Source organism: Lipotes vexillifer, unplaced genomic scaffold (genome assembly GCF_000442215.2).
Source record: "Lipotes vexillifer unplaced genomic scaffold, Lipotes_vexillifer_v1.1 scaffold981, whole genome shotgun sequence".
In the NCBI taxonomy this organism is placed as follows: Eukaryota; Metazoa; Chordata; class Mammalia; order Artiodactyla; family Lipotidae; genus Lipotes; species Lipotes vexillifer.
This window is the reverse complement of record NW_006789191.1, coordinates 1,351,222-1,375,129: the sequence shown is the minus strand read 5'-3', so window position 1 is coordinate 1,375,129 and position 23,908 is coordinate 1,351,222. Positions and strand designations below refer to the sequence as shown.

General features: G+C 41.0%; 1 protein-coding gene across 1 annotated transcript in view; it reads right to left on the bottom strand.

Moving 5' to 3' along the window:
* KHDRBS3 (KH RNA binding domain containing, signal transduction associated 3) overlaps positions 1 to 23,908 on the bottom strand; it is a 159,873-nt gene that overhangs the window by 57,969 nt on the left and 77,996 nt on the right. Inside the window, exons 4-5 of the mRNA XM_007462417.1 lie at positions 19,634 to 19,780; positions 11,142 to 11,281 (exon numbers count right to left, since the gene is read on the bottom strand). Of these exons, the coding sequence (XP_007462479.1) occupies positions 11,142 to 11,281; positions 19,634 to 19,780 (287 nt within the window). The remainder of the gene's footprint in view (positions 1 to 11,141; positions 11,282 to 19,633; positions 19,781 to 23,908) is intronic.

Genomic DNA, 23,908 nt, shown 5'->3' with positions numbered 1-23,908 from the left:
AATTCCTTGAAATATACAAATGACCAAATCTCCTACAAAGAGAATTAAATAATCTGAATAAACCTATGTTTATTAAAGAAATTTAATCAATAATTAATAATCTTCCAAAAAAGAAAGCACCAGACCCCGAGGTTTCACTGGTGAATTCTATCAAATATTAAAGGAAGGAATGATATCAGTTTTCCACTCTCTTCCAGAAAATCAAATCAGAGGAAACATTTCCTAACTCATTCTCTGAGGGTGGCCACCGGACGTGCCTCTGACTACATTACTAGTCAGAGGCTGGGACTGGCCTGGGCCACCGGGGAAGACAGAAGTGACCGGCTTCCACTTGGTCTTGAGCCCTTATGGGGACCTGTCACAGGAGGTGCCTCCCAAGATTTTTTTTCTAAGTCCACCTGTGGAAGCCACAACTGGTCAAGGGGCTGGGAGACAGAGAGGCCGAGGACGGGTGGCAGGGGGCTGAGCAAGGTGGTCTCTGACATCCCGAGGAAGAGACATGTGGTCCAAGGGGAGGCAAAAGGCATTAAAGACATTATACAATGAAACAAACAAGCAAGCAGACCATAAATCAGTATCTCCCATGAACAAAGACGCAAAAATCTTCAAAAACAGCAGCAAATTGAATTTAATAATGTATTAAACACGTCACGACCAAATGGGATTTGTTCCAGGTATGAAAGGCTGCTTCAGCATTAGTGAAAATCCATGTGACCAGCCTGCCAAGAAGGCTTACGAAGAATCGTAAGGTCACACAAAGCAGAAAAGGCGTTTAATGAAACGCAACATCATTCATGATAAAAACTCGGCAAACTAGGAACAGAGGTAAATTTACTCAAGTTAAAAAAGAACATCTACAAAAACCTACAACTAACATCATATTGAACGGTGAGAGACTGAATGCTTTCCCCTTAAGATTGGGAACAAGGCAAGGATGCCCAGCCTTACCACTCCAATTAAAACTGTACTAGAAGTCCTCCCTAATTCAATAGGACAAGAAAAGGAAATAAAACTTTTAAGATTGCGCAGGAAGAAACAAAACTTTGTCTGCAGGTGACATTTCCATGTAAGAATTCCCAAAGAATCAACCAGATCAAAACAAAACAAAGCAACCATACGAACAAACAATAAACTAGAACTAATAAGCACATGAAACAGGTCTTAGAATACAAAGTTAATAAGTCAACTGCTTTCCTACACAGCTGCAATGAATACCTGAAATTTGAAAATTTGCAATTAGTCACTAAAACAACCAAGATGCCCTTTGTTCAACAGGTGGATAGATAAGCAAGCTGGGGTACATTCATATAATGGAATATGATTTAGCAACAAAGAGCAATGAGCTAATAGTGGTAAGTCATGTGAATAGTATGTTCCCATGATATGATGTAATAAAAATAGCATTTTATGTTTTACCTCTGCGGTTTTTGTTCCCCAAACCTATAACCCTGGGCTAATCATGAGAAAAATATTAGACAAATCCCAAAGGAGGGACATCTTACAAAAAACCTGACTGGTACTTCTCAAAACTGTCAAAATCCATGACTTTCACCTTTAGGCAACTTGTGTTATCCCTTTTTTGGGCACTGTAAGTTAGATCTTTATTGTGTGTGTTTCCATACTAGGTCATAAAAATCGGTGCAATAAAATCGGTTGTCTAGAGCAAGGACACTGGATTCAGATCGATTTCCTGACTTTACTTATTTACCTCTGCCTTCCAATTAACATTCAAACTAATCAAGAGTCTGAACTTTCCAAGACGACAGTTTCCTCAATTGTGAAATGGGATACAGAACCCATTTCTTAGTGTTATGGTGAAGGAAAAATGGCAGGACATACACGGTATTTAGCCCATTGCCTACTCAATGTATATCAGCAACTGAGATAAATTTCAATCTCTCTGAGCTGTACTGATAGACACTGTAATATCTATAGTCTTACCTTTTTATCTCTGGTATACTTCTAGGAAAATCTTCAATGTGATTAGAGAAAAGAGTAGTTTCTACTTATGGTACATCTAACTCACCTGTGATATTTCAGTCAATCTGTGTGTATTCAAACTAAATAAGGCTCCGGCTTCTTTATCTAATACCCCATCTCTGCCGTCCAAGGTACTATATCAATCACATAATATTCAGTATTTCAATAAATTCATGTCTTTTACCACACTGAAAGACATTATATTTAAGAAGCTCACCATTCTTTCTTATCATCATCGACACTGTTAGGTTAAGTGCCCACTGGGTATATGGAATCATACTAAAGAATCCGTTATAGAATTTTAGACAAGTCATTTGATATATGTAGCTCGGGATACTTGTCTACAAAAGACACTTTGAAGATGCGTTTTTAAGAGTTTCAAATCCCACGGGAATGGTGTCGAGCAGCACAGGCTTAGTACTGCCGTAAGTGGTCTCTGGTGAGAGGAAGGCACGACGCAGTGACAGGCCAACGTGAAGGTCCCGCTGCACTGCCTCGTGCTCACTCAACGCTACAAATGAAGTTCAGGGTAGAGCTGAACAGCAGGGCTCATAACATGGGATGAGAACAGAAAAGTGCCTGGTAGATGACATTTGTAACAACAATCAATGGGAACTTACTTATTTTTTACTTGAAAAGTTGATTCAAATTGATAGGACTGGGTGCTACACTGCTCAGGACGGGGATAAGGGAAAAGCAGAAACATAACACATCTGAGTAGAAAGCTTCATAAGCAAAGGGGTGTGACTGTAATGGTTCTTTCTGTTTGCATTTTTCAGCAGGGTGACCTTGGTTTCTGGTTTTGAAACTCAGATGTGAAAATAATTGAGAAAAGTTTTTTCCATGGAAAGAGTGCTTTGGATGATCAATAACTTCTTGTATTCAGTCAATTAGGAACTAATTATTCAGTTTATATATTAATAGGAGGTTTTAGGCTATGATGAGAAAGCATGTGATGTGGGTTCCAGCACACCCACACTCAATACTCAAATCTAGGTCTGTCGTCACTGGGCTGCGGAGCCTTGGTTTTCCCATCGACAAGTCCAGTTAATAACATCTAGCTCTTGCAGAACAGTTGTGAGGTTTACGACTACATCAAATGCCTAAGCTAAAACAGGCACTCAGCAAGCGGTAATTACCATGTGGACTTCTACCTGGACTGTGTCCTGAATACTGTCCTTCTGGCTGCTCACTGAAGGGTGAGGAGAGAGAGAAGACTGAAGGTACAACTTGCATTTGTGCTCATTTCATCCATTCAGCAGCAGCACATTTATGTACATTTCATACATTTAGCAACAGTGATGCAGTGTGGTAGAGAGTAAGGGTATATATACCACATTGTTTGGCCTTTGTCTATATATATATATTTTTGCGGTACGCGGGCCTCTCACTGTTGTGGCCTCTCCCGTTGCGGAGCACAGGCTCCGGACGCGCAGGCTCAGCGGCCATGGCTCACGGGCCCAGCCGCTCCGCGGCACGTGGGATCCTCCCGGACCGGGGCACGAACCCGTGTCCCCTGCATCGGCAGGCGGACTCTCAACCACTGCGCCACCAGGGGAGCCCTGTCTATATACTTTAGGAGAAGGAGAAGTATATGATAAAACAATGAATTTCGTGGAATTAGCTCCAGCTAGCTCCAGCATTATCAGCTGGCTGACCCTGGGAAACACAGGGGATGCCTGGGCCTCAGGAAGAGAAAGGCCTACAGCTGATCACAGAGGGGTTGCCTGCCGGATCCGGTGTCAAGGTCTAGCCGGTCTCACAGTAAGAATAAGCTTTTCTAGAGATCCATCTGAGGATCCATGCTTGATGCACTAATGACCTAAGGGCTAATTTATTTTCCTATAGGATCCCTAAGACCTGTGACAACTTTCCTTCACCTCTCTGAAAGCTTAATCACTGATTTTTTTTTTTTTTTTTTTCTTGCCAGAGGTTGACAAGGGAACAAGAAGCTGGACAGAAGGGAAAGGTAAATGCAGCCTATGGTCATAATCCCTCAGAACAAACATAAGAAGCCATCGGGGCTGATGGAGGCTAGAAGTTCTGAATAGAGGACTCTGGCAGCTCTCTCTCTGACCACATTTACAGATCATCTGAAACGCGGTGCTAGGGCCGTGCTTCCCCTCTCACACTTTATTGTGCACGCACATCACCTGGGGCCTGGTTTCGGGGCAGAGTCTGCATCAGTACATCTAGGTTGGGGACTGAGACTCTGCATTTCAAGTGCTGCTGTGGGTAGCTTGGATCCAGAGGTTATAGACTTGTTATGAAACCTGTCGGTTATCTCTTTTCTTTATTCTGCGAACCATCCAACCTTCAATGCAATTAAAAAGCAAAAGAAAGGCTAAGTGTTACGTTATCCTACATTGTACACAGTCTGTAAGAAATCCAATGCAATGTTTCTTCTCCAACAAGTTACAAACTGGTTACTAGTAAAACTGCTGACAACATAAGACAGTGTGAGAGAGTCCACCCTCTTAAAAGTACAAGAAACTTACCATTTCATCCAGGGACGTACCCCCTGAAAACAGACAGCTTGCTCCGTACTCTGAAGCCTGTCACTCTCTTCCAATTCTGATTGTTAGCATGTTTTTACTTTTTCTCCTTATAAACAAAAATAGCAAAAATCTTTATCATTTCTAAGCATCAGCCTTACTTCTGCCTTCTGGGACTATGCAGCACAAGTCTTCCTCTGTGGTGATGGTGAAATTGATAATAAAGGAGTGAAGAGGAGATGTGCAAGGACTGATCAAATATCTGTGCCACAGGAATTCTATTTTTAGTGAGGGATCATTTTGAGTAATCAGAAAAGGAATCATGCCACAGTCTGGGCTCCGATGGGACATTTAAAAAATTAAGTAGGATATGGATTAATGTGTGCTCAACGTCCTATCTCCACTTTACAGACGAAGAAACTAGGCTTAGAGAGGGAAGCTCCCTGCGACCACGCAGCTAGGAGGGGCTGGGGGTGACTCTGATTTTCCCACAGCCACACCCTGACTCCAGGCAGATGTGGCCCCATTTTTCCTGCTTTCAAGCCTTTGCCCCTCTGCGTAGGATGACTTCCCTCTGGCACTACCCTGCCTTATTACTTTACCTTCATCCTAAGTGTCTTTGTACCCACGCTCCCCATTCAGGATGATCTGTGCTATCGTTTCTGTTTCCGCTTCACTTTTCCTCATATCCCTCGTGCTCTGTTTCAGCCATTCTGCCATAACTACTTGTTTCTCTGACTTTCCCCTTAAAAATCCCAGAGTGGCAGGACAATGACTTGGTCATCATCTCTGCAACTTCAATTTGTCAGAGAAAGAGCTCAGGAAAATGTGTGACATTAAATGACCTAACACCAGAAACTGACTGATGGCCAAAGAGGAAAAAAATTGATTAAAACTTCTGAAGAGCCAGGGTGGGGAGGGGAGGGGAGGGAAAGACGCCCACTGCACAGGAAACGCTCACTGGGCTCCTTCCACCCTACAGGGCCGCAGCCTGACAGTGGCGCTTGCTTGACATTATCCTAGGAAAAGTCAGTTGGCCTGATGGGTATCCAAGCCTTCCTTCAGCCGGCACTGGAGTCGACAGGAGGACCGGGAACCCACAACTGGCTTCAGGCTGTGCGGATGCACCATGTGCAGGATAACTGTGCTCAGTGGCTTTTCTCACATGTCTATTCCAGGCTGCACTTAAGTTACAAGTTCTTGTCAGAAGTTTTCTCGCTGTCTGCCACATTATTTGCCTCAGTTATTGCCTTCCCAGAGCCTGTTAAGGTGATTTTAAAAGAAAGCACACGTTTTTCTCCTTTTGCCTCACCTTAATCAACTCCAGCGTGGCTGCACTAACACACACTCAGAGAGCATGTGGACCCAAGGGAGTGAATGCTGAGGACTGAGGGGCAGTCCAGGTCTTACGGCAAGAGAAGCAGAGAAGCTCGTGTCCAAGGAAAGTCCTCTAGTGTCTGCCCGGGGCGCGGGGCACGTGTGTGGTCAACCACTGTCAGGATTTTAAGAAAGGCACGGACAGTAGACACAGAGTTGGAAGGAAGGAGAGGAGGGTGATGTTCTGACAGGCCAGGTGGCACAAGGTCCTCAGAAGGTAAATCCAGGAGGCAATCATATAGTTTACATAACATCCCAAATTAATGGGTTTTTAAAATTGGAAATTCGTATAATTTTGGCTAGTAGAAAAAGAAATATATTATCATTTTCCTATATCCAGCCTTTCCTTAATGATAAAGAAGGACTTTTTAATAGAGATTGGTAGAATAATATAAATCATATCATGTGCTGGTGAAATATTTATGGCCCATATATTAACTATTCAGCTTTCCCGATAACATTTCTCACACACTGCGGAGAAGAATGGATCATTTTCTGTCATTAAAACAATCTTTAGCATCTATGATACTATTCATAATCCATTTTAAAAAAGAGAATAGGTACCATGTGAAAATCAGTGTGGATGAGAAAATGAGAGTGACCGAGTCCCATCTGATCCCCTGGCTTGGGGAAGACACGTGCTCTGCCCAACAGGCAGAGCAACTGTGGCTTCCTAATATTTATCACAGCAGCTGCTGAGATGCCGGTTTTACAAAGATATGATGTCACTGAAATCAGTGGGGCATGACCTAGTGTTAAAACAATAAATGATTAACTTAAGCTGATAGTTCATGCAGTGTCTGAAAGCTGCCTGTTACTGCAGTGGTCCCATGAAAATTTAAACTCTCCACGGCAGCCCTGTGAGTGTGAGGCAGCATCCCAGCACCGTGGCATACAGTCTGGGAAGTGCAATCATAAGATCTAACATGGGTTGCAGTCCAAGAAAAGAAGAGATAAGGGGAAGGCAAACTCTTTAAAGAAACTGTAGCTGAAAATTTTCCCCATCTGATGAAAGCTGATAAAAGCTGCGTGAATGGGTCAGCCTCATGTCCTAAGTTGAAACAAAACCACCATGTTTGGCACCCAATGCTGGTGAACGCGTACTTGCTACTTAGAAAGACAGGCTTCATCTGCTTTGTTCACTTTTTCTTCCTGCTCTTTCTGGTAACAAATGCAGGGAGAGAACACTGCCTGCTACTCGGGGAAAGGGCCAGATGGGCCAGGCAAGGCCAGTGGAGAAGCAACACAGAACTAGCCAGCTGTTCTGAAGAGGGGAAAGGAAGAGAGCATCCTTGAGGGCTCAAAACTGTCCAGCCCAGACCACCAGGGCAGCAGGCAATATATGCGGTGGAGACCCTACGGGGAAAACCACAGAGCTAAACAGAGAGTTTGCCCGGAGTGGCGTCAGTCCTAATCTTCCCTGATGTGTTCTCTGCTGGGGTCCGTGCGGGGAGTTAGGGAGGTGACGTACCACAGGGCTGCACAGGGCAGAACGGAAGTAAAGAAACTTCCTTAACTCCTAAGTTAAAAAGGAGTAAGTTTAGTCCTCTCATTTGAAACTGAATGAAAGGGTTTTATTAAAATACTTATTTCTCCCTTCTGCAGGATTTACTTTTAGATCATTTACATCTTTCAGCAGAAAGCTACCCTGAAGTGATACCACTGGGGAACATTCATGAAGATTCCAGTAATGACTTGTTCTGCTGTGAAATTCCAAAGTGGTGCTGTCCATGTGACCATTCCCAAAAAGCTAATCCCCTGGTAATCTAGTCACGTGACAGACAAGAACTACACTAACAAAAAACGTTGTAAATGGTCAACACTCGATCAGAAGAGTCTAAAGAATTTGCGATTGTACTGTATTCACTCAACATGTATTTACTGAGTGATTCCCATGCCAAACATTAGGGACACAAGTGCCTTTAAGGTTTTTCATTGGAGTAACCAATGAAAAAGTGAACAAGTCAGAAAGGTAAATTCAGTTTGATAAATGCTACCATGTAACCAAGAAGGGTGCTGTGCGCCGGCTTCTGCGTTATGGGGGCGGCCACTTCAAACAAGGCAACCAGCAGAGGCTTCTCTGACATGGTGCCTGTTGTGTGTTGAGAACAGGATGCTGAGGGGCAGGCAGGCAACTGCAGACAGGCCTTCCAAGGAGGAGGAGTGGAGGCAAAGGACAGGGAAAGGAACAAGCTCGGCCTGTTCAGGGAACAGAAGGGAGACCAGTCTGGCTGGAATGCAGGGTGGAAAAGGTGATCAAAGAAAAATAGGTTTAAGGCTTATTTCAGAACTAAAATCAAAATGACTTACTGAGGGACTGGGTGTAGCGAGGATCTACCTATGACCGTCCAGTGGTCCCAGGACTAGAAAGCGCTAGGCTGCAACAAGTACATTTGTCTTTTGTTTTATGACTGATTTTAGCCATTTAGATGCTGTGAATTCTAAAACCATATTTTCCTCCGCTTTGGCCACTAGAAAGCTCAAAGCATAATCTGAAGACCAATTTTGCCAACGCTACAAAATAACATGTACCTTTTTGTGTATTCATCTCACCCTTAGGATTTTTGTAATTTTCTATCCTAATTATTTTCCATATGAATTTATTTTTCTTCTGGTAGATGGACATTAACTTAGCAAGTTACTATATGTGATCTGATGAGAAAAAGTAGTAAAAATATGTCTTTTCATCATAGTTTGTATTAATTGTGCTGTAATTAAAATATAAGAAAAGTGACAGAATGAAAGTTCTATGGAAAAACTGCAAGGGGAGAATGAGTGGAAGAAAAAAAAAAAAAGATTCTGGATAAAAACAGAAGGGAAGGATCAAAGAGAGGGAGAGGCATGGTTTCTGGAACCAGACTGCCTGCATTCCAGCCAGGCTCTAAAAATCACCAGCTGAGTGACTGGAGCAAGTAACTGACTCCTCTGGCCTTGGTTTCCTCATTTGTGAAATGGTGACTTTAGCAAAACAGTGCCCGCCTCACAGGGCTGTTATGAGGCTTAACCTAGTTAATATCTGTGATATGCTCGGAAAGCACTCAGTCAGTAGTAGGCACAATGTGAGTGTCTGTTAAAGTAAGTTTCAGCTCAGGAGTAAAGACAAGTAGGACTTAAACAGGTGAGAGGGTTAGAGAGCGGAACCACAGACTTGCAGACACAGGAGCAGTGTGAACAAAGGTTTGGAAGGGCAGAGCACACCCTTTAACCCAGTGGCGGTGTCGGCGGGGGGGGGAGGCAGGCGCTAAAGCAGGAAACATGGTAAAGTAATGAACAAAGACCAACTGGGAGAGAGGTCTTAAGAAAAAGTACAGAAGGGCAACTGAATGCCTCTTAGAGGAACATGAATTTCACACTGTAGAAAACAGAGTATTTGAAAGATCTGGTGCCATGCAAGCCCACAATCACATGGAGGGAAGAAGGCGGTGCCTGGCTCCTTGGCATGTGGTGAGCGGAAGTGCCCCGCGTAAGGTGTTGGATCAGCACGAACCAGCCATTGCTCCACAAGCGAACCACTGGGTCTGAAGTGTGACCTGAACGGTAATTCCATCCCAAAATACCCACTACCAAGGCAATGGAAAAGCTTAAAATGGCAAGCAGGGTATAGGCTGTCACCAATTTTTCATCTGGGCAGATGGAGGTCTCTCTCCAGATACTACACTCCCTCAAAACAGAAAGTTTCTGCCTTCTTTGTCTATTCATAACATAACATTTTCAACTTAACTGAAAATGAGACAACTAGATTAGAAATTATCTTCAGTAAAAATGGAAGACCTGGTCTAAAGAACAGGGCATCCCCTAAATGATGGTACTGCACGTGCTCTATTATCTATATTCTCTATCCAAGGGATATTCATTCTGTGAATGTTGCCTGATTTAGAGAAAAGGGTCTTTGCAGATGTGATATTAGGTCGAGAATCCTGAGATGGAAACACTACCCTGGATCACCCAGGTGGACTCTAAATACAATCACATGTATCCCTATGTGAGGGAGGCAACTAGAGATTCGAGAAGGCAGCGCTAAGAAGGAGAGAGAGCAGAGAGCGATGGCCTCAAGTCAAGGACCGCCTACAGGCACCAGAAGCTGGGAGGGTCACCACGACAATTCCCCCCTACAGCCTCCAGGGGGAGAGCGGTCAGTACCTTGATTTTAGCTTAGTAAAGCTGATTTCAGACATCTAGCCTCCAGAACTATGACCAATTTCTATTGCTTAAAGCCACCAAATTTGTGGTAATTCATTGTAACAGCCACTGGAAACGAATATAGCAAATACGTAATTTCCTATGACTGCAAGTAAATTATTTAACAGGAGAAATGGAAATGATAGAGATTTACCGTTTACTGAACAGCTACATAAATTATTTCATTAAATCATCAGCAGCAATCCTATTATTATTAGCCTGTTTTTTACAGAGAAAACCCACCTGGTACCATGCCCAGATCTGTGTTCCTTTTACATTGCAATAACACCTGTCTGTAACTGCTCTGACAGCGTGTCGATCAGCACTCAGTAGGGGGACTCACTTTTTATTCCTCCAAAGGAACTTGGATAAATGGAAGAAACCTATTTTAAATTATTTCATGCAAAACTCTACCTGAAAAAGTATATATAATCACCAGTGGAAAAAAGTCTGTGTTACTAATTTCCACTGAGTTCTTCTGGGGGCAAAAATGCAAAAATTAAAAATAATTTTCATATAAGTTTGAGAGTCACGTCTCGATTTATAGTTTGCTTCAATTGACTTACGAATTCATTAACATATTTTTCATGATAAAAGCAGTCATGATTCCGAGACGGAAATAAAAATTCGGTGTGCCTGGACAAGCTTAGGAGTTTCAGATACCACAGAGCATTTACATGGCATAAAAGGACAACAAGCATCGGGACACTCACCTGGTACCTGACACTGCTCAACACTGGAGATGCGGCAATGAACTAGCCTGGTACTGTCTGCGCTCACTGGGGAAACACAAGCTTCCACTATCTCCATTTGTGCATCAAAGCTATGACTTACATTCAAAGAATTAGGGGATTAATAACGTGAGGGTGATTAAATAAACTTATCTACAGTCACTAGCTAGTAAGTGGTACAGGTTATATTTAAGCCCAGGAATACCTTAGTCTACAGTGAATCCTCTTAATACGACACCATATTGCATGAATGCATTCCTATAGGCTTTGTACCGATACACTGGTAAAGCCGCTTGCCTGTTAATAAAGGAAACATTAAAACTGTTGCCATGGTACCCTATTCTAACAACAAAAAGGTAAGTCAATTAATCACACCTACCTGGTTATTGCTGGGGTTGGTACACCTCTTGTACGCAAGGTAGGTTTCCCTCGAACAACTGGTACATCTGCATTTTCTGAACCACCATTCAAATATGTTAATTCCTGGAGCTGTGCTTGCCTGATTTCATCATTATAGTCCTACACAAAAGACAGAAGATAGCAAAGAATTTAGGACAAGAAGCAAATAATTTTTAATAGGAAAAAAAAAAAGGTAAGGAAAATAGTTAAATTCATAAAACAAGACTTGAGTTTGTTGAAATGAAAATTTATCAATAAACTGTTGTAAAAAGAAAAGAAAACAAACAGTATTTTCCCCCTAAACTAGAATTTTCTACAGTCAGCCATATCTCCTTCTGCTGTGCATACTTTCCAAGTGAAATATTTATAATAAAATCAAAATGGCACGTAACTGATATATGGGCATTACTATTTACAACTCAATCAACTAGTAGTTACGGAGAGCCTAGTTTAGCCAGAACTATCTAAAGAAAGAAGAACAAAGTTGGAAGACTGGTATGTTCTCATTTCAAAACTTACTATAAAGCTATAGTAATGGAGAATGTATGGTACTGCCTTAAAAGATAGACATAAAGATCAATGAAATAGAATTGAGAGCCCAGTTATCCATTATAGTCAACTGATTTTCAAATAGTCTCTAACAAATGGTGCCGTAACAAATGAATATCCACATCAAAAAAATAAGATGGGCCCTTTACTTTTTGCCATACACAAAAATTATATCAAAATGGATCAGAGACCTAAATGTAAGAGCTAAAACTGTAAAACTCTTGAAAGAAAACATGAAAGTAAATTTTCATGATCCTATATTACATAATGATTTCTTAGCTAAGATACCAAAAGCACAAATGAAAAAACAGTCAAATTGGACCAAGTCAAAGTTCAAAACTATTGTGCTACAAAAATACCATCAAAAAAGTGAAAATACAGCCCACAAAACAGAAGAAAATACTTTGAAATCCTATTACCTGATAAGCAACTTGTATTCATAATACATGAAGAACTCTCACAACTCAATAATAAAAGGACACATAACCTAATTTTGAAAGGATAAAGGATTTGAATAGGCATTTCTCTTTAAGAAAAACAGAAAGTAAGCCCAAGAAAAGAAGCTCGACATTGTTAGTTATTATGGAAATGCAAACAAAAACCACAATGAAATACCACGAACATACCCCCTAGGATAGCAGTAATCAAAGAGATAAGCAATATCAAGTGTTGGTAAGATTGCAGAGATATTGAAACCCTTACAACTTTCTGGTGGCAACGTAAAATGGTCCAGCCATTTCGGAAAACCACGTAGTAGCTCCTCAAAAATGTTGAACAAAGAGTTACCATATGACCTGGCAAATCCATTCCTAGGTAATACCCAAGAAAATGAAAACATATATTCATGCAAAAATGTGTGCATGAATGTTCACAGCAGCATCATTCATAATAGCCCAAAAGCAGAAACAACCCCAAAGTCCTCAACTGATGAGTGGACATATAAAATGTGGTATATCGTAAAATGGAATATTATTCAGCAATAAAAAGCAACTTGAATGAACCTTGATAACAGTACGTTAAGTGAAAGAAGTCAGGGCAAAAGACTACACATACTGTACGTGTTTTACATGAAATGTCAAAAAAACCCCAGGGAAATCTAGAGAGAGAAATTAGTGGCGATGTAAGACAGAGGAGTGTGAGAAGGTGGGGGAGCCAAGTGGGAGGGACTGCTAATGGGTATGGAGTTCCTTTGGGGGATGATAAAAATCTAAACCAGTTTGTAGTCACGGTTACAAAACTGTGAATATACAATAATCCAATGAACTGTATACCTTATGGGTAAACGGTGTGGTATCTGAATTACATCTCCATAAAAGCTGTGTAAAAAGAACAAAAACTAATTAGTGGTTGCGGAAGGTGGGAGAAGAATGGGGAGTGACGGCTGTTGGTTACAAGGTCCGTTTTGGGAGGCAATACAAATGGCCCGGCTGAGATTAGGGGCACAGCTGCAGAACTCTGTGAATATCCTAAAAGGCACTGAACTGTATGCTTTATATGAGTGAATTTTATGCCGTGTGATTTATATCTCAATAAAGATATTAAAAGGAAAAAACAACACACTGGAGGCAGAAACACCAGATGGAAGCACTTAAGTAATCCCAGTACGTGGTAAAGATGGCCTGGAGTAGGGAAGTGGCAGGAAGGATGGTGAAAGGTAGATATGGAGTTATTTATAATGTCTAATTTTATTAGAAATGGTAAAATATTGGATATGGGGGTATATGAGTAAAGTCAAGAAGTTTGACTGGTTTCTGGAAGATAAGGAGAGTAACAAAGTGACATCATGATTTAATCAATTTTGTACAGGTCGAGTCTGCAATGGTCTGCAGCACACAAAAATTGAGCTGTTGTAGAGCAATCAGACATAGGAACTGGAAATTCAGAAGTTAAAGATATGGACAGAGAAGTGGGAAGGAAGGCCCCACACATCACAGAGAAGGGTGTGTCATCACGGCTGGCCCTTGGCAGGCTCCTGGCAGATAACCTCTGAATCTGTGGTGGGTTCTGCCTACTAACAGTATGCTCCTTACCATTTTACTAAAAATGTGTGATTAATAAATTATTTGTAAAGCACATTCTAAATAAAATGTGCTACCTAAATGCTGAATATTGGCCCTGTTGAAAAGTGTTAGGAGGCAGGACATAAAATTGTATGTGGTTAAAAATTGATTCATGGGAAAGGAAGATAACTGAGGCCCTATTCAAAAATACAATTAAAAATTTAAAAAGAAAAAAAAAAGCATTGCTCTAAGTAAAGTTAGGTGATTCACAATGGTGCCACGAAAACTAGAATTAAAGCCTATTTCAAACATCATCTGTGTAAAAGTACATTACAGCAGATAGTGTAGTTAGGAGGGGGGAAAAAACCCCAAAAACCAAAAAAACGGAATCTGAGTCAATCACATCTGAGGTTAAGCCTGAATTTACCCAATCGGGCTGACCAGCTATGTGATTTTAGACAACTTCTTTAAATGTGAGATAACTGTTTCTTCTGAGGTCAGAGAGACACTATTGACATACACCCTGTAGTTATAATTTTACTGGTCTTTGAAATAATGTTTTTAGATCAGTAGGGAAACCAAATCACATATGGTAGCTTATAGATTAAATTATTTTTACAATTTTACATTTTAAACTAGTCATTAGTAAATTATCACTTCAACTCCCCATTTGAAAAATGAAACTATTTATAACGTTAACACCAACACTATCACCAATTGTAAAGAGTAGAAAATTGATTAGAATTCTAATTAAATATGTGTAAATGGGATTTCTCTAGCCAGTAAGTTTAGGATCTATCTAAATGTGTTAGCCTGGAGAATAGGAAAAAAGTCTTAAAATAAAATCATTAAAAGTAATTTATTAAAAATTCAGTGGGTTCTCTATCTAGCCAGAGATGTACTCTTCAGACATATTTGCCCAAATATGCTAATATTTATGTCCAAGGTTAATCCTGGGATCACTGTTTGAATTACAAGAAGTAAGTGTCCATTATTTGAAGACTAATTAAATAAATTCTGGAACACACATATAATGAAATATTATGCAGACATTAAAAAGAATGAAGTGAAACTTTACATATGCTCGTATGGACAGAGATCCAAAACAACCTAAGTTAAAAAAAAAAAAAAAAAGAAAGGTTTTGAGAGAGCACAGGACTTTCAGGATAACTAAGCAAGGAGCTCAGCAAAGCCTTTCCATAAAAAGCAACAATAAAAGCTGACCAAACAGTTAAATTCAGGACTCTGGAAAGGAGAGTGGGAGTCTGTGGCAATCTTGTGCTCCCACCCCTCCTCCCCAGCCCAGATGACGCAGAAGTTCCACTAGGATGGGGAAAGCCGTGAAAACCAGTGACGGATGTTCACGTAATTTTGAAGAAAGTGTGAAATGACTCCATGCCCAGCAGCACTGTCGATATCAGTAGCAATTCTGATAGCAAATGAATAGAGAAGACCAGTCAATCAGCAAGCCTAATAATCATGTTTTGGGTGGGGCAAGCAACAAACAGACTGGCCAATTAGCCAGAAATTTAACAGCCATGGAGAGCCTTGATAAGCTCTCTGCACATCTCCAGCTGAATGGAGGGCTATGCACGTGTACAGCAGAGAACGAAGAAAGCTAATGTGCCCCACACCTCCTCGCTTGACAGTGCGTCTGTGTACGTACAAAGGAGACACAAGGATTCCTGGCAGAAAGGAGAAGCCAGGACAGACTGGAAAACTGAGTAGCCTTTGGATGTACTCCCCAATGCACACCCAGTTCCATCAGCAGAGGGGGGGAAGCCTTACTGACAAGGTGTTTGAGCACACCCTCTGACCAATCACTGGCTGATCTCTCAGCAATGCTGACCCAGAGAAAAATCCTAGCAGGCCAGGCTTCAAAATAAAAGTGAGAAGGAAAAAAATTAACAAAACTTTAAACCATGAAGGAGACAGACTTTGCAGATTTAGTCCAACTAAATTATTAAAGAAAAAAAAAAAGCCTGCAACAATAACACTCTGGGAATAAAGTGAATCAGAATCCGATTTACTACAGTACATTACCTAAAATGTGGTGTTCTCAACAAAAACCTAAGAGACATGCAAAGAAACAGGAAAATGTCACCTATACCCAGGGCAGGAAGAAACTGCCTAGGAGAGGGCCCAAATCTGGACTAGCAAAAAGAAAGAGATTAAAAAAATCCACAATAACTACAATGTAAAGTTAATCAGAGGAGCTCAACAGCAGATTTAAGATGGCAGAAGAATGAATCAGTGAACCTGAAGTTAATTAAAAGTATTCAGTCTGAAAAACACAGAGAAAAATGGATGAAGAAAAATGAGTCTCAGAGATCTGTGGGGCACCATCAAATGTACCAACATACATATAATGGGAATCCAGGGGTTGGGGGTTGTGGAGGAGGAAGAGAAAGGCAGAGAAATTTTAAAGAAACAATGGTTGAAAACTACCCACACATTTGAAGTAAAACATAAACCCACATATTCACATATTCGCTTGAGATAAACATGTATACCACAGTCAAATAGTGGAAAATCAAAGATAAAAAGAAAGTCTGAGCAACAGCAAGAGAAAAACAACGGATTACATACAAAACAACAAAATAATTAATGACTCTTCGCATCAAAAATAGTAATAGAGGCCAGAAAATAGATGAATGGCCTCCTACCACATAAAAGAAAAAAGCGTCGACCAAGAGTTATACACAGGTATACTTTGGATGTATTGCAGATTTGGTTCCAGACCACCACAACAAGGCAAATATTGAGATAAAGCCAGTCATATGAATGTTTTAGTTTCCCAGTGCATATAAAAGTTATGGTTAACACGTATTACTGTAGTCTATTAGTGTGCAATACCATTATGTCTTAAAAAAAAAAAAAAGTACTTACCTTAATTAAAAAATACTGCTAAAAAATGCTAACCATTATTTGAGCCTTCAGTTGAGTCACAGTAGTAACATCAAAGATCACTGATCACAGATCACCATAACAGATATAAAATTAGTAAAAGCATTTGAGATATTGTGAGAATTACCAAAATGTGACACAGAGACATGACGTGAACAAATGCTATTGGAAAAATGATGCCAACAGACTTGCCTGACACAGGGCTGCCACAAACCTTCAATTTGTTAAAAAAACAAACAAACAAAAACAAAACAGTATCTCTGAAGCACAACACAGTGAAGCGCAATAAAAAGAGGTACGTCTGTAAGCTAAACTTTAGGATATAGGTGAAATAAAGACATGCCGAGAAAAAAAACTGTTTTTGCTAGCAGACCTATGTTAGAAAAGACTAAAGGAAGTCCTTCAGGCTGAAAACAAGTAACACCATATGTCAACTCTATCCACATAAAGAAACAAAGAGCACCAGAAATGCTAGATGTGTGCTTTAATATAAACGTCTATAAAAATACTGTACTACAAGCCAACATCCCTCATGATTACAGATGTAATCATCATTAAACTATGAGGGTTTTTTATATGTTTCCAGCAACATATAAAAGGGATTACACATCACGACCAAGTAGAGTTTCACCTGGGACTGCAAAGCTGGCCTGACATCTGAAATCACAAATGCAATACGCCGTTATTAACAGAATGAAGACGAAAAGCCACGTGAGGGGCTCAATGGACAGAAGAGCAGTTAGCACAGCCCAACACCCATTTGTGACTAAAACAAACCAACCAACCCAAACCTCTTACCACCAGGCACAGAAGAGAACCTCTTTAACATGATAAAGGGCAGCAAAAGAAACCCCACAGTTAACATCACACTTCAGGGTAAAAGACTGAAAACTAGGAAAGGGTGTCTATCCTCACTTCTACTCAACAATGCACTGAAAGTTCTAGTCAGTGTAATAAGGAAGAAAATAAAATTAAATAAAAAATTAAAGGCATCAGATATGAAAGGAAGAAGTAAAGCTTTCTTTATTCACAGATCACATGATTCTGTATATGTAGAAAATCCTGATAATTCCATTAAACACACACACGCTGAAACTAATAAAAAAAATTTTAATACCTCTTAAAAAAATGGAGACACATTTCGTGTTCATGGACAAGAAGGTGCAGTATTGTTAGGATGGAAAATTTCCCCCAAATTGACTTATAAGTTCAACGCACTATCAAAACCCTAGCAAGGTTTTTTTTTTTTTTTTTTTTGGTAGAAATTGACAAGCTGAATGTAAAATATACATAAAAATGCAAAGGAGCCAGAACAGCCAAAACAATTTTGAAAAAGAAGAACAAAGTTGCAGAACTTACACAACCTGGATTTCAAAATTTGCTATAAGGCTGAAGTAATTAAGAGTATGGTTCTGGCATAAGGACAGGTATATAAATCAATGGAACAGAACTGAGAATTCTGAAATAAATTCATACATTTATATTCAGTTAATCTTCAACAATAGTGCCAAGGCAATTCAATAGGCACAGAATTGTCTTTTTAACATATGGTGCTGGGACAACTGGATATCTACATAGAAAAAGATATATTTAGATCCTAATCTAACACCATACACAAAAAGTAACTTCAAGTGGATCATAGAGTTCAATGCAAGAGCTAATACCATAAAACGTTAAGAAGAAAACACAGCAGAAATTCTTTGCGACCTTGGGTTAGGCAAAGAGTTTTCTGGCCAGCTCAGATTCAAGGTGAAAGAAGTTGGAGCCTACCTCTTGGTGGAAGAGTGTGAAGTGATGGGGTGGGAGGACGGCTGCTGCTACCTTTGGAGAACAGAGTCTGTCCTACTTGGCTAAGCCGGCACTCCCTCGTCCACACTGAATGACCACAAGGACATTAAACCTCTCCTTGGTCTTGTTAGAGTTACAATTTTAAAGTCATTTATATAAAAATATCTGATTCTTACCTGTCTCTCCCATTATATAAACTCCATAAGGGCAGGGGCCATGTCTTTTATTAGTCCACATGTGTCTATCAAACAGAGAGCAATCAAAAACTCTGTTTTTAAACTAAATGAATAATAGGATCATCACACTGGCTTGAGGGAACTAATGAAAACTCTGTTAAGCTCCCAAATTAAAATACTTAATATGGTCTTATGCCCTGGCTTTTCCAAGACAATCATGATTTTAAACGTCCTTTCCCTATAAATGTGACAGTCTTCCTCACAGATAACATAATCGTGACACATGCTACAGTAGGTAAGTCAATCTACTACACCACTGGGAATCTCTGAACACAGTCTTATCCCAGACAGCTGTTTGGCAGATGTGACAGTTTCTCTAAAATAAACTGTCTGAAGAGCCAATGTGTTCAAGTTTTTGTTTTTCAAATCTAGAACATGCAAATTATACAAAAGACCGAAATTAACTTTTGTAATGGAAATAGGGACAAATTCTCTTTAAATTATCACATTCTCAGCAATGTCAGGGTGTCTGAAAAGGACTAAAAAAGACCATTAACTGTTAACACAAACATAAACGCCCGCACAGTGCCTTCCTCTCTGTGCCCGCCGCTCGACACCGTCACGCATTCCTCATGCTGCACAGAAACCACGTGCTTCCGCTCCCCTAAACCACACAAGCCTCCTGCGGGGCTGCGCTTACTCACGCGACACACCAACACCGAGCACAGCGCCCGGCACGTGGACCGCACCAACGAGCTCGTGCTTGAGAGCAACGCATTTGTGAAGTGACTGAGTGTCACAGCAAGGCTCAGGGCCTGAGACCCCAAAGGCACACCAGTGACTGTGCTCTTCAGCCTTCTTGCAGTATTACCTAATTTCTTTAAAAATCCCTGGCCTCACAGGTAAAGAAGGAATGATGCCAAGTAATTCACAGGGACACTGTAACAGACAAAGCGCTATGCAAATAACAATTACTGATAAGAACTGTCAAGGATTAAAACAAAGGGAGGACTTTAAAGTACAAATTAACTATCAAGAAAAACTGTACTAACCGGAATGAGGAACTTTTTGATTTCCTCCAGAGCATGTCCCATCCGGGCATAGGCTTCTGCTGGCGGGGCAAACACTTCAATCAGAACGTGGAGATCATCATTGAGGTGGAAGTACTTTGCTTCTCCACTTTTCCTCAACTCTTCTTCCTGAAAAAAGAAAAATCATGTTTAAAAGGGTGTCACTGTAAGAAAAGAAAAAGAAAATAAAAACTACCTAAGCTTATCTGGCACGTGGTTCACCCAACAGCAAACACCACCTAAGGAAGAAAGTTTAAAACATAAATCTGATCATGCTGTCCCCAGGCCTTTATGGAGACCCCAGAGGCTTCCTGCTGCTGTGGGAGGGGTCTCAAGTCCTGCCTCTGGCCCAGGAGTCCTCCGGCCATCTCCCCAAGGCCACGCGCTCCGCAGCCTCCCGGGCCTAACCCCTCCAGGCACTGCAGAGAACCGCTTTGTGTTCCTCAGACTGGCCAAGCAACCAAGCTCACTTCTGCACTGGCTACCCTGTGTGCCCCTGAGCTGTCACAAAGCATTTACCACTATCTAAAATGCCTTACTTTTTGCTCGTCCATTTTCTAATTTTTCTCACTTAAGGTGATCACCATGGAGCAGAACCCATGATTGTCTTGCTTGGTGCTGCATGCTCCTTGTCTAGAAAAGTGCTTGGTAGATAGTAGATGCTCAACAAATATTTTTGAATGAATAGGTAAATATTATTTACTCATTTCTATGTTCATTTGCTCATTCATACAAAAAAACATTTCTACATGCCAGGCACTATACTCTTATCTGAGAATAAAACAATGAATAAAATAAATGAAAAATTTTGTTATAGGATTTTTATATGATTATGAGAAACATTAAAAAAAATTTTGGTGGATATAATGAAATTCAGGGGGGAAAAAAACCCAGATCATTAAGGGACCACTAACTCTGCTCCATTATCTTTTTCTAACGAGCCTTTGTTAGAGTAGCAATTACAGAATCGGGTTCTTTTAATAGTCTTTGTTCTCAACATTAAAATCAGACAGAGAGATTAAGATTAGTAGGAACCTACACCTAGAGTGATTTCTAAAAGGCAGGAAACCTTCCTAGCCTCTCCAAAAAACCCACCCCCGTAAGAGAGAGAACCCAGGAATTCCTGGCAACAGCACCTGTTGATTCCAAAATTAGCCAAGAGGACGAGGAGGCACACACGCCCTTGACTTCACCCCTTAAGGCTTCAACTTTTGTTACTTAACTAATCTGAATTTTTACAAAGAAAAGACAGATCAAAGTAAAGAGCATGAAAAGGGCAGGGGATTTAGAGTTAGATAAACCTGAATTTTAGCCATGGTGGTCACCAGGTGTGTGTGTGAGTTTGAACAGATTATATGTAATCCAACACTTAGTTTTTGCAAAATCAATTTGGGGTTAACACATGTATATTAATGTAGGTCCACTGAGAAGACTAAAAAGGCAGCTTGTATTTAATAAAAGCCTGGCCCAGGAGACAGTATATATAGTGCCCAGGACACTGCCTTCTACGTGGCAGGCACTCAGTAAATGCTAGTTTCCTTCACATTTATGGAAAGTGGGCCAGAAACTGAAAGAAAAGAAGAAAAATATTTTTGAAGGGAGAGCAAACATAAGCTACCATAATATCTTACGCGTTTCCTTCAAAATTTGTCAAGTATGAAAAGGACTATTGGGACTTCCCTGGTGGCGCAGTAGTTAAGAATCCGCCTGCCAATGCAGGCAGGGTACACGGGTTTGAGCCCTGGTCCGGGAAGATCCCACATGCCGCGGAGCAACTAAGCCCATGCGCCACAACTACTGAGCTGGCACTCTAGAGCCCGCAAGCCACAACTACTGAGCCCGTGCATCACAACTACTGAAGCCCACATGCCTAGAGCCCATGCTCCGCAGTAAGAGAAGCCACCGCAACGAGAAGCCCGTGCACCGCAACGAAGAGTAGCCCCCGCTTGCCACAACTAGAGAAAGCCCACGCGCAGCAACGAAGACCCAACGCAGCCAAAAATAAATAAATTTAAAAAAAAAGAAAAGGACTATTCTTTCATGCCAACGGTGGACTAGCTCTTGTTCTAATCAGAACATTTTCAATCATTTGATCTGACTCTGCCTTTCACAGCTGAAGTTTCAGAAACTGGATTCTATGCACAGTAGTTCATCTTTGAAAGCATGAACTACTGAAATGAACATTTCTTATCTTTTTCTAATATGGCACCAAACTAATGCTTTTAATGAGAGATTATAATTGTTGATTCATAGGCAAACATTCTCATTGCTATTACACACCTAAGCTGGAACAGGAAGGCCTTCTTACCATAACCACAGCTGTCACGCAGCTCCATAGACTGAGCAGTTATGACTGGGTTACTTCTTGGGTTAATGATGAGAGGCAATGCAGTGTTTGGGGAAGAACACAGACTGTGTTTGAAGTGCTGCTTTCAAACCCCAAATCCAACAACTGGTCACGTTACTTTATCCCCATCTTGAAGAGGTGATTTTAAAATGGATAGTAATAGTGTAGTACCTACTGCTCAAAGGGTTGCTGTAGTAATAAAGGAGTGATTATAACAGTCATTAGGAGTTATTAGTAATAAAGGAATTGGAGTAATTCGAAAGACACAGGAAGTCTTTAGAATTATGCCTACCACGTAATAAGCACTCAAATGATAAATATAGTAATGATAACTATTATTACATAACAACAGTATTAATTATTCTATTATTCTATAATACAGATGAGGTGGGCAAAACGTCTAGCATGTTTGGCACAAACTGAAGGCTCCACAGACCGCAGCCTTATAGTGACTATTATGCTACATAACCACCTGATACATGTCAGTAATGACTCCTATAATATCATCAATGTAGCAAATACAAGAAGAAAATGAATTATGTTCACATTAGGATTTAAATGGTGAGAACACTCTGAAAATCTAAGAGGATGAGATTTTAATACTAAGGAATGGAAATCTCTTTAGAAATAAACACTGTTAACTGAGAATTTTCTGTAGACTAAAAATTAGTAAAAAAAAGGATCAACTGAAATCAGTATTCAAGAGTTCAGGCAGTGAGGATCTGATTACGATACAGCAGATGGGACACCTGTCTACTTAAATTATCACCTGTGGTTACTGCCAGTGAAATGCTTTTGAAGGTGTAACTGATGGACCACCTGGCACAGCATGACGGGCGAGAAGGAGACATGGTGGGCCGGGTGGGGTGAAAGGGGCTGTTCCTACTGTATTGAAGAACTTAAAGAAGGAAATGACAGACTCAGCACTCGGCATTATCAGTTCAAGGCCCACAGAGCCAGAAGTATCCCGGAAGATTTTACTGCTTATGGCCACAGGCTGATGGAGTCAACAGACCAGGCAGAGTTCAGGCGTGTGCCAACGACCAGCACGTTGCCTGGTCATCGCTATGGGAGACTTAGGACGGTGTCCGGAGGACAGTGAAAATCTGAGAGCTGGACTGGCAACATTTGGAAAGATTCAAATAACTCTTGAGTATACGAACACTAAAGTCCCACTGAGCCTTCCACACTGGCAGAAGCCTGTCTCGAACAGCCAAGGTAGTTCCTTGAAAGGAGATGACAATTCTCATGCTTTACTACTGCTACCCTTTATCACCTCCTGGCCTAAGATCAGATCCCTGCTTGCCCCAGGGATGCAGAGAGCGAAAGAGCTAAGCTAAATCTAGAGGAGAAGGCTGCGTGAGTATAGTAACTGTAATGTCTCCTGGTGTGTATGCACCGGACGCTTCCTCCCAGTCTTCCCAATAAGGATCTGGGACCTTTTACTAGAATGACTGCACACTGAGATGACGAAATAACTCATGCAGTTTGAGGATTCACAGACTCGGCTCTGAGCAAATGCTGCCCCACTGAAGGCCACGGATGGAAGTGGGGTTTAGGGGCCGAGAGGTGAAGGGCTTCTGCTCCTAGGCCCTTGACAGTGGGCCCAATGGACTATGCTAATTCCTCAGTTTCTAGGTGTCTTGATGGAACGTAAATGATCAGCCACTTGCAGAATCCCCCTATTGACTTGCTGACCCATGTGGTCAAGGACACAGAAACGAGAGGATTAGTGAAGGGGTGATAAGTGGTCTGGGAAGAGGCCCAAGTGTGTAAGAACAGGGAGCCCCATGTGAGGCAGAGCATGCACTCAGTGGCCAGGCAGCCAAGGGGACCCACTGTAGCAGATGTCAAAACCTCAATGTGTTACTCAAAGGACTCATGAGCAAAGTACCTATGGTGACAGGGAA